Source organism: Glycine soja, chromosome 9 (genome assembly GCF_004193775.1).
Source record: "Glycine soja cultivar W05 chromosome 9, ASM419377v2, whole genome shotgun sequence".
NCBI lineage: Eukaryota > Viridiplantae > Streptophyta > Magnoliopsida > Fabales > Fabaceae > Glycine > Glycine soja.
The window spans coordinates 2,637,058-2,649,275 of NC_041010.1; the positions used below are offsets into that span (position 1 = coordinate 2,637,058).

Below are 12,218 nucleotides of genomic sequence, written 5' to 3' on the forward strand. Positions count from 1 at the left end.
TATTATGACCAATTAAAACTTCAATCTCTGTTTAAAAAAAAATATTTTTTTGAGAGCCGTTAAAAGAAAAATATAATTTATGAAGTGGTGGCCGGAGAGATATCATAAACGTAATTCACAAATGAGAAGAGAAAAATATAATATAATCACTGTAAGATGGAATTTAATTAGTAGATGGTGATCCCTCACAGGCTCACAGCCTCATAATCAAAATTCAAAGGATTAAATGGAAAATTTATTGTAGCCGTCCTACATAAAGAAGAAACCTTGGCCTTTAAATTATGTCAATGATGTTAGATTTTAATCCCCTTTTCGTTATGATAAAATTGAAATCATGACCATAGACCGCAGTATGTTCACTATGTTGTTGCACATGCATGCAATGCCTGAGATTTGTGCCTGAGCTGCTTGGTAAACATTGGCTTGTACCCCAAAATTTATTATGGGAGAAATTAATATATATACTCTTGCAAACGAAGGATGTCTATAGATCAATATCAAACATGCACCGAATAAAACTTAGCAGCTACATATTAAACACAAGATAGTTTTATACTTGTAACTTACTAATTTATATATATATATATATATATATATATATATATATATATATATATATTTCCAATTAATAAAATAATTTATTAAATTTTATATTATAATTGCAGTAAAAAAATTATATTGTAATAAATTTCACTATTGAACCTGGGTTGATCTTTTATTATACTTTTAATTTTCTCAAAAATACATGAGAAATTACAAGTATATTAAAACTTGTTTTAATAATTTTCACTCTTCCCATTATATAATACTTATTTTATATTTTAAAATATTATAAAATTATTAACTATGTTCAAATATATCTTTTAAATTAAGATTCATTTTTACATTAAAACTTTTTTTTACATTAGGATTTTAAATTATAAAATTTTAACATTAATTAATTTAGTATTAAAAATTGATAAAGTTGTACTTCATTACACTTCAGGCTCCAAATTTTTTTTATGATTTTTATTTTACATTAAACATTTTTTTCTCTTTCAAATTTTAATTCTGTATATTCTAAACTTATTTTTCAATTATTTAATCAATTGTGTTTGGGTTTTCATTTTAGTCCTTGTCTTTGTGAAAGTCATGAATTTGATATGGCATTTTAGTCCATGATGTAATTAAGCTTCTTTGACCCCCACTAATTAACTAAGGTTAAAAAAATATTTATTTTGTTAAAAAAAATAAGTTGATAGACAGTTTATAATTCAGAGACTATTTTGATGTCTTCATAATTTTAGGAAATCCAGTAAAAAATAATAACAATTTTAGGAACTCAGTAAAAATAAATAAATTAGAGACTGGATTGATATCACACTGCAATATTGAGAACTAAGATGGTGATTCACTCCTTTTTTTCTTCTTTAAATTTAAATATTATATTTTCTTAAATTAAGATACTCATATAACTCATGAGATATTGACTAATTTTGTACATTTTAAATCGTTCTCGTCTTCCTGTAAAAAAAAAACCGTTCTTGTCTTTTTCATACTGACCATTTTTCATGGGAGGTAATAGGACCATTATTGGAATAAATTTAAATTATTGGTCCCACTATTAAATTGTAATTGGTACCACTATTAATTTATAATAAATTTTCAAAATTAAAGCAGCACTTAATTACGATATTGAACTTTTCCAGGTTTTTTAATTGTGATAAAGGAGAGGAATAAGCATATAGAATCATAGGGGCCGGATAAAAGTCATTCGGGAATATCTGGAAACACAAACTTATAAAGAAAAAACAGAGTGAGGATCTTTCAACAACCGCAATATTCACTTGAACTTGAAGCATGGAAATGAAAATTTTCCAATATATTTAACGAAGATGATATAATTAAAAATATAGTATCTTTATTTACTAAAATTATAACGTGTTTTTTTATAATAAAAAATACATTCTATATTTTTTTTACTATTTCTTCTTTTTTCTTTTACTTTATCACTATTCAATTTTTATAATTATATTTTAGTGCGTATTTTATTTTATTTTAGTTGATAACCACATAATTATTGCATACTTTATTTCTGATAACATATAATCTTTCAGATTATTGAAACCTATGTCAATTTCAAAGTAGGAAAATGTTTTCTAAAATAAATTAACACCAAAGATGATTAAATTATTTGCTAAAAAAGTTCAAATAAATAAATTGTGTACAAATTAAAAATTATAAAAATCAATTTTCATCATAGTAATTGACACAAAAATAATAAACCAACAGGAGTTTTAATTTTACAATAGAAAGATTTTCCACTAAACTATTTAAATAAATAAATAATAAAAAATGATACCAATAAAATATTATTCAGGAAAAAAATGAGCGTGAAAATTTTCTGTAATAATTCCAAGGATTAAATATGGTTTTATGAATAATATATATATATATATATATAATTATTTTCTATTTATTTCAAAATTTTCTTTTAGTCTCTAATTTTTTTTTTACTTTTTTAGTTTTTATACTTTTTTCTCCGTTTACATTTTTAGTTCATATTAATTGGCATTCATATCATCAATATTATAATTATTTTAGTTCATATTAATTTTACCTATTTATCTTATTCCATAAAATTGTTTTCTGTGAAAAAATATTTTTTTATAAATTTTTTATTTTTAAATACTTTAACCACTACTTTAAGTAAAATTTAATACCGACAAAGTAATTAATTCAAATACTACTAAACTTGAATTTCTTAAATAAAATTTTAAATTTTTTAAGTCTTGTAAATAAAAAAATATAATTAAAAAAAATCACTAGAAATGACCTGTTATGGTTAAAAGATAAATAAAAATGTAAAAGTTAAGCCGGTGAATATTATGAGCACGTAACAACTATAAGAGTCATTGAGCGCACGCGCACACACACAACAAAAGCCGGAAAAGACAACTATAGCGTCAAAGTTCGTAGCCTTTTCTTACTTACAAGCCATAATATTACTTATTATTTTCCTCTTAATTCTCAGTTAAGCATTCGTTAATTAAATCATTATTTTGTTACTACTTCAGCTTAGTTTTCTACTTTCTCTCTCTCTCTCTCTCTCTCTCACCATCCCATCCCAACTCTATCGTTTTCTCATTTTTTTTTAATTTTCTCGCCAATTTTCAAAGCTCCATCCTTGAATATCTATATAAAGCCCCCACCCTTCTTTATCCTCTTCGTAATAAGCCAAAACCCTCTCTCATTCTCTTTCCCTCTTCAACTCAACCACACACTTCTTAGATCAAAAGCTATCTTTGTTGCTTTGAGTTTGAACCTTGAATCTATCAATCAATCAAAGTGGGTGGTGACTCATGGAAGTGAAAGGAATAAGGGCAAGCAACTCCACCACCACCACCACCACAATCCAAAGTGAGGATGAGATGGACCTTCGAAGAGGTCCTTGGACCGTCGATGAGGACCTTGCTCTCATCAATTACATTGCCAATCACGGTGAAGGTCGATGGAACTCTCTTGCTCGTTCAGCTGGTAATTAATAATATACCAAACTTTTGTTTTTCTATGTTTTGATCCCAATATAATACTATACCATAGGGCACAAGTGACATATTTCATGATTGCAATTGTTGACACGAAAATTAGTTCCAGTATTTTTTTTCAACACTGGCTTTCTATCTTCTACATCTCTATGATTATTGTGGTGTGAAAAGCGCTTCTCACTTCTCGTCCCGTTTCATCACCAATCAATTTCTTTGGGGGTAGAAAAGCCAAAGTTTGCGGTTTTCTAATATATATGAAGAGCATCATGATATGGTAGTGGATTATGCTAGCCAGGACTTTATAATATGGCATATACTTGTTCGTGGTGGGGTATATATAAAAATGAAATATGTAATTATATAGGTTGTCGATAGTTGCTTGTCCGCATCCTCCATTCATGTAAAATGGAAAGAAAAAAAAAAGGAGTTATATGAATTCATACCACACAATTAGAAAAAAAATCATATATTTGTACAGGAAAAAAAAAGTACCATAAAGGAAAAAGAAAATGCTCTTTCTTTATTTCCTTCATTATAGTAGTATTTTGCTCCCATAGAACTTTACCAATACAAGCAATTTCTCGTTTTTGCAGGACTCAAACGAACTGGCAAGAGCTGCAGATTGAGATGGTTGAATTATTTGCGTCCTGATGTTCGACGTGGAAACATCACACTTGAAGAACAGCTTCTTATTCTTGAACTCCACGGTCGCTGGGGAAACCGGTAAGCAAAAATGATTAAATATTTATTATCATATCTCTTCTATCTTATTAATTTCTACATCATTTTTCTTTATTTCTTTTTCCATTTTTCATCACATCATTTATCAAATATATCAAATTTTCTTTATTCTTTTCTCTTCGTCTCTCTTTCTTTCACCCATACACTTAAAATAAGGTTTTACATTTTCCAAAATTTAAATATATATGCATGCAAGATGCAACCAAACATTATATCTTTTTTTTAATTAAATTATTCATCATCATTAATCAAAATTCCCAGATTCTGATCTAGTTTATTGATTTGATCAGTTGGTCTAAAATTGCTCAATATTTGCCGGGAAGAACCGATAATGAGATTAAAAACTATTGGAGAACCCGTGTCCAAAAGCATGCCAAGCAACTCAAATGTGACGTGAATAGCAAGCAATTCAAGGATGCCATGCGCTATCTTTGGATGCCGAGGCTGGTGGAGCGCATTCAAGCCGCCGCGGCTGCCACCACCACCGTGGCGGCTGCGGGTTCTCCAACGGCATCTGCCAGTGCTACCACAACCATCACCACCAACAACAACACCACCACATACAACTACTACGACAACAACAACCTTAACAACAGTTTTGAGGTGCACAGTGGGAACATGATGGTGAGAAATCCAACAATCATGAACAACAATAACTTTTGTGGTTCACATAGTTACACTCCCGAGAATAGTAGCACGGGTGCATCATCGGATTCGTTTGGTACACAGGTTTCACCTGTCTCGGACTTGACTCAGGATTATTACAGTAATGTCACGGCTGGGAATAATAACAACAATAACCCTAATCCTGATCAGTATTACCAACAAGCACATGATCAACTGAGTTTCTTAGACTGCATCACAAGCCCATCAGGGTTGTTCGATTTCCAACCCATGGAACCAAACACCCCGTGGATTAATCTGAGTAATGTTGGGGACACGTCCAACGGTTTCTGGAATGTTGAAAACATGTTGCTCTTTCAACAATTCTCTGACAACAACATGTGAAACATTCGTAGGAGAATTCATGGTGAAAACCGTGACGAAGGGGGGAAATATTGTTAAATTTACAGATGATAAAGTTATATAAGTAGAAAATTGAGCAAATAGAATAAATTCATATGTAGGACACACGTAGGATCCACGACATGGACATAGATTTTAAGCTAAGGATATTATAAGAGCAAAGAGAAGGAAACTGTGAATTACTTTTTTTAAGTTTAATTTGTACGGACTTTTTTTTGTTCTTTGATTTTCCTTATTTTAAAGGGGGTGTGGGAAATATTTGTAATTTGAGCTTTCTCAGTATAAGATTTCATTCTTTGAAATTATTAAATCTATGTTCTGTTGTTTTATTTTGATTCCGATCTTAATTCCCTAGCTAGGTAGCTAGAGATCACTATTAGTAGTGAGTGCATTATGGATGCATGATCGTACAAATTAATTTAATAATATATAACCTAAAGACGTGTGCATAATTGATTCCACACAACACACCCGAGCCCTCTTTTTTCATTTGCCAATTCCCTATTACAACAGTTATATATATAAGTAATTATAAGTAATCCCACTTTTGAAACCTTGTCCACGGGACCTGAACCAAACCCCGCAAAGTGTTTTTCTAGATCGTTAAAAAAGAGGTGGAAAGCAATCGTAATTTTTTTAGACGTGGTCTTGTATTATTGGCATGTTCTTCAAGTTGGCCATTAGCGACAAAAACTTTCAAAAGTTTAAACATAAGCCTCCATTATTACCATCGTTAATGATCATAAAGCTTACTAATTTGCCACCTAAGTACGATTCCAAGGACCCTACCCCAAATTTCTCTCACGCTTTGTTGGATTTCGTACGAACATAGCTCCACTATGATCCAAAATTACCAACTTTCAGTCTAATCCATACAAGCCAAGATGCCCTGAAGGGTAATTCGGTAAATTCATGCAATGCACGTGCAGGGTTCATGAGTTGCAAAACGTGAAGGAATAGTAGAGAGAGGGAGAAGATGATCGTGGCGGCGGGGAATCTTTGAAGGCAGCGTGCCTATACGAGAAGCCATCCGTGTGGTCCCGTAGAAAGAGGTGTTCAGAAGTTGCCACGCGTTATATTATATTATATTATATTCCAAATACAAATATAAATCATGTTTTCTTTTTTTTTTTTTTAAAAGAAAAAGATTGAAAGTAGCCGAAATAATAATATATTACGTACCTTAATTAGGGTTCCTGGATCGACAGGACTGTGGCCCTTGCAGCCGCAATTGCCACATAGCAGTGTTCATATTGCTCTTCCCTCTCTTTCCATGTATATACTAGTATTAATTATTCGTATAGTACAACCACCGACTTTCTTACAACAAAAAATGAAATTTCTATGCTCTAAGGATGGCCAAATAATCAAATATACTTGGTTGACAGCAAGGCTAACTGGGTAAAGGAAATGGTTGTAATAGCTGGTATTGAATAGGATGCATGTATTTATCGTAGGGAACGTGAAAGAACATAAAGGGAGCCAGGGAGGGTGACGATACATATTTTTAGCTAACTATATCAAACATTAGTTTTTCAAGCATAGGATCATACCCAAGATTTTACTGGAGAATTAGGGGTGTAATATCCAAAACTAACCACGTGCTTGTAAAAAAGTAATAACGATGTACTTAATAATGATAAACTGTAATTTTATATTTTTTTGTATTTAAACTACTAAAACCGTTCCATATGAAAATGATAAATATATCTTAACCAAAATATTCTTATAACAAGTGTCCACACACCAAAAAACAAAATGAGTTTAGTCAATTGGAACGTGACAATTAAGTACTCTTTTACTCAAAACATTATAGTCCATTGTAATTAACTGAATAATTGTTCAGTCAAGGCAAGTAACCGTCGGCTCATTATATTAATCAAGATTAATGAGGCAATAAGGTAATACTTGACTTAAATTATTCAAATACTGCAATGTGTTTTATTAATTTATTTTGGGCAAATATGTTTCACTTGAGTAGGACTTGATGAATGCTAACATCTTTTAGTTTGTAATACTCCTTTACACTAATTAAAGTTATGAGTCATCCCTGATAAAGATACGTATGAGAAACGTATTCCAATATGCAAGTTGAGCATTCAAAAAAGAAGAAAGTACATAACTGGACTCCACAACCCAAACGGTGCGAAGACTTTTTAAGTTTTTGTCCTTGAGCCACGTTTGAGTTCTTGCAATGTTCGTCCACGATTCTAACCCGGAGATGAGTACTTCGTAGTCAAGAAGTGGGTCCCACGATGAGCCCACGTGGGCATGGAAGAACCAAAAACCAACAGCAACATGCGGAACTAAACTTTGATTGCACCATTAAGGTATCTGAAATATGTGTGATTATGATGTTATGGCAACATTCCATCTCAACACTGTTGGAAAGGCACTCCTCAAGTTCCTTACAATGAACCTGTGCCCTTTAAGCTTATCATGTCACGACAGTCACGTGTCACCATTTTTTGGATTACAACAATAACACATAATAACACTGTTTTATTTGTTAATTTTGGTTGCGTTTTTCTAATAATAATCATGATGAGCCATAATTAGAATAAATACTTATATAAAAATTTATCGAACAGGATAAATTGATTCTTTCATAACAATAACAATGATAATGGATCATTTTAAGAATTACTGTAATTTTTATATAGATTATATTTTTTTTAATAAAAAACAATCTTATTCATTAACTTGTAGGTGACTATTTTAGTTTAATGAGTGATTTTAAGAGAATGGTTTGACATTTATGTACCCATTTTGATTTGTTAATGTAAAATTGTTTTTCTCTAATTTTTTTTATCAAATTAAAATAATCTAGTGATTTTAGAAGCTTAATTTCTTCAATGAGAGTATTTTTAATATTTTTTTAATTTTTCATTTCTTTTAATGTATTGTTTTCAATATTTTTAAATCTAGCTTCAATTTTAATATTTCTTTAAATAATTAATAATTAAAAGATTATATTGTATCACAATATAAATTAATTAACATAAATTTAAAATATAAATTATATTTTAAAAATATTTATATATTATAAATTATAATTATAATATATTTTATACATTTATTATAAATTTTAATCATATAAAATAAATATTCATATAGTGCAATAATAAAAGCATAAGTATAAATATTTAATGTTTTGTTTTATTAATTGAATAACTCTCCCCTCTCGTAGTGGGTCTCTTTACTTTCATGCCCTGCCATGAGGAAAGGGGGTCCATTTTACTTTTCTACAATATTTTTATATATAATTAATACTTATATTAATTATGTACATAATAACAGTATTATATATATATATATATATATATATATAATAATGTATATATGCAGACATAAATTGTACTATATAATATATGTATAATTATTTTATATATACAATACTAGAATTTATTTATAGTGAATTAAAATCACTGTAAATTACTAGGTACTTAGTCCAATGGAGTTAATAATAGTTTTTATTGTGAAGAGACTATATTTTTTTGAACTTGAGATCACTAATATGGTATTGCAATAAATAATTAATTAGACTAGGCTGAAGACAAATATTATAAAAATTGATTAAAAAATTTTGTTGATATTTTCCTATGAAAAGTTTAGTGTAATTTACTGAAGGAAAACGACTCCATATATAAGCCTAGTAAAAAGAAAAACGGACTGTAAAAAATTAAAATTTTATGATTGATTTTTATCAATTGAAAAGCTATGAAAAATCCCACTGTAATATGCCTTTATATTTCTGATGGAAAAATTATATGCAATTTACTCGTGTAAATTAAGATTATTGCAATCCATTTGAATTATGTATGGATAGGGATCTTAACGTAGCCGGGTTAATTTTGGTGGGTCAATCAATCTACTCAATGCATGTTTGTTTTCGCGTCCGCACAAAATTTCACGTGTCAATTTAAAGCTAAACAATGTAGCTTCTGCATAAAGCATCTACAAAAATTGACGTGGTTTTATCACGAGACATGAGAATATAATGAAAATTTAAACAAGCCGTTAACCCACAAAAATGAGTTGGGTGATTTAATCAGCATAACCCAATCCATATAATCTGCCAGTCTTACAAGTCAAGAGACGGGTTGGATTTTTTTTCAGATTTTTATAAATTATTTAGTGAATTTTTTTTTGGGCATTTTATTTTATGAAGTGTTACTGATTTCATGTTATTTTTTTTATTTCACTTTATATTTATTTAACTCATGATAATAGTTTCTAAAAATAATTTGTGCTAAGACAATGTAGTAAGATAATATTCTTGTGATTGTGACATCATATTTAAATTATTTATATTTATATATTTGGCAGGTCAACTTATGAGTCATCTATACTTTTTTTTTATCTTTTTTTTAAAAAACAAATCAGCTGTGTGAGTCCAACTTAACCCATAACGCACCATGGATAGCTTAGGTTGAGACTCTTAAAACAAATTCACTCTAACTTGATGGATAAAAAAAAACACTCTAACTTAGCCTGTTTTTTGGCAGGCTAAAGACAAGTTGAGCTGAAGTTGAGCTGAGTTTGTTGGATCAGGATTGAGAATCTAGAGGGAGATGAATAGATTTCATGTCAAAGCCAATAGATCAGTTGAGTCATTTCACATTCCTAGATACAGTACCAAGCCTAATATAACTAGACATTGTAATAACATAATTTCATGTTGTAAAAAGTATGTATATACGGGGTTGACTCACTGATGAATGAGATCTAAAGAAAATTTTGAGAAAGATTTTTTTTTTTTTTTTTACTTTAGATGAGAAAGTTATATTTTAGACCTTTTGTTAACATATGTAATATTTTTACTTTATAAAAAAATTAATATATTTTTTTTTATTAATTAAAAGATTTAAAGCCTAAATTTTAGTAACCTTGTTCTTGAGCCTGTCCACGCACGTATATAGAAATGATCAAGACGTTGCATCTTATCTCAACCTAAACCGATGTCCATCTTGAACAGTATGTTTGGTTTAAAATATATCAAGTTATCAACGATAATGGTGGCACTTTGGAACTCTTAATCTTGGGATATATCATGAGACCAATAATAATAAAAACGTGGGCATAGTCAAGTAGACCGTGAGGGATAGGAAATTCTCAAATCTTCTAATTAAGCAAGTATGGTTAGAAAGGATTTCTGAGCAGGGCCTCTGGTTGGGTGCACTTTATCACTTTCTCTTTTCTATCCGTTTTTTAGTAGTACATCCACGTTACATCATTTTCATTGTCGCTTATGATCACTTGCGTGAAGCTTTGTGATGAAGAAAATGGATAAATATACAAAATAATAAGCATGGTTTTCAAGTTAAGGGCGTTTCAAAGGTCTCATCTCGCAACCCCTCACAACCACAAGTTCAAGTTGCGCCAACAACAGTTAATGGCGTGATCACCTCTTGCCTCTTGTCAACTTTCATAGGTCATTGCCTCAAAATGTGGGGAAGTTCTTTCCTACCCGTAACAAAGAAAGTGAATGCTTTTGTTGGCTTTTCCACTAAAAGGAAAAACATGTTTTGCATTTAGTCTTTACTCTAGCTACAAATAAATAAATCAAAACCAGATATGCAACTATGATTGTAGATGGAATCAATCTTAATATTAATTAGCTTAAAGATTTAGAAGAAAGGTGTGGCTTATATTGCAATTGGTTAGAAAAAACTATGTCTCATGTTTGGTTTAGGAAATTCTAATTATGTAGTTATCCCATAATCAACCCTTGTTTATCCAAAATTAAGATGGTTGCAATTATAGGTAATATATATCAGTGCACTACTATAACGGCCTAGAATGGAAATCTTCTCTCCAATTTCTCTTATTTTTCTTTTTCAACAGTATTTTTTCTCTTAATTATTATTAGATACAAGAAAAACTTTTCTTTAAGGAAAAAGTATAACTCTAAAAGAGTAACTCTTGGTGTATCTCTATATATATGGAAAATGTTAATTCATCTTAATTAGAATGCATTAGCATTTAATACCAAAAATTTTAGACTATAAAATCATTGATTGTTTTGTTTTCCAAAATTTAATTTATGAATATTATGGTATTTTATCCACTATTAGAAAATATGCTTTCTACATCGGTTATTTATGACTTTCAACATCGGTTTTTCAACCGATGTTGAAAGTACCGACGTTGATAATATTATCGTTAACATCGGTTTTTCAAAAACCGATGTTAAAGTAAAATTACCAACATCGGTTATATAAATAATTTTCGTACCATATATTATCGTACTTTATCATTTAATTTAAAAAATAATTTTTTTTTACTCTCATATTTTTTTCACCACTCTCTCTTATATATGAGAAATATCTTATTTTTTAAAAGTTAAATGATAAAGTACGATAATGTCCTTGAATTAAATTTTGAAAAACAAAATATTCAATGGTTTTTTAGTCTAATTTTTTTGTGTTAAATGCTAATGCACACCAACTAGGATGGATATTAGCATTCCCATATATAATCTTGCTATTCTTTTTAGAAAATTATATATATTATAATTGTATCAATAATGTTAAGTTAAAAGACATTTATGTCTTAGAGATGAATCATGACTCATAATTATTTTTGATTAAATGAAAATAAATATAAATGATAAAAGTTTTATCTAATGTGCTATCAGGGCATGGTTTGTTTTTCTGCGTCTAAGTTTTCAAATTATGCATTCATATAAGACGATCTGACATAACATAAGGAGTGCATTTAAGATCTTCATTTAATATTCTGTGTTCGAGATTCTCTCTTACCATAAACATTCTTTTAGAATTTGTCAAAGTCCTATGAAAAATAAATGAAGTTCACAATTTGGATGTGATGGTTTATCAAAAGGCATGTTATGCTAATACAAACCTACTATCATGAAAGAAATGACTTTTTTGTTGAAGTACAATACATGTCAATCTATCA

At 29.5% G+C, this 12,218-nt stretch overlaps 1 protein-coding gene across 1 annotated transcript; it reads left to right on the plus strand.

Annotated features, from left to right (window-relative positions):
- Window positions 1-3,160: 3,160 nt before the first annotated feature.
- Window positions 3,161-5,596, plus strand: LOC114366836 (transcription factor MYB108-like). Its single transcript, XM_028323840.1, has 3 exons — window positions 3,161-3,516; window positions 4,121-4,250; window positions 4,559-5,596. Exons 1-3 carry the CDS (start codon window positions 3,342-3,344, stop codon window positions 5,274-5,276), a joined length of 1,023 nt encoding a protein of 340 aa, XP_028179641.1. The 5' UTR covers window positions 3,161-3,341; the 3' UTR covers window positions 5,277-5,596.
- Window positions 5,597-12,218: the final 6,622 nt, after the last annotated feature.

Bases quoted from the DNA above. Each gene is read 5' to 3' on its own strand.
- LOC114366836 (XM_028323840.1), top strand. From the start codon at position 3,342: ATGGAAGTGAAAGGAATAAGGGCAAGCAACTCCACCACCACCACCACC. The intron at 3,517-4,120 runs GTAATTAATAAT...TCGTTTTTGCAG, and splicing joins CTCTCTTGCTCGTTCAGCTG to GACTCAAACGAACTGGCAAG. The intron at 4,251-4,558 runs GTAAGCAAAAAT...TGATTTGATCAG, and splicing joins CACGGTCGCTGGGGAAACCG to TTGGTCTAAAATTGCTCAAT.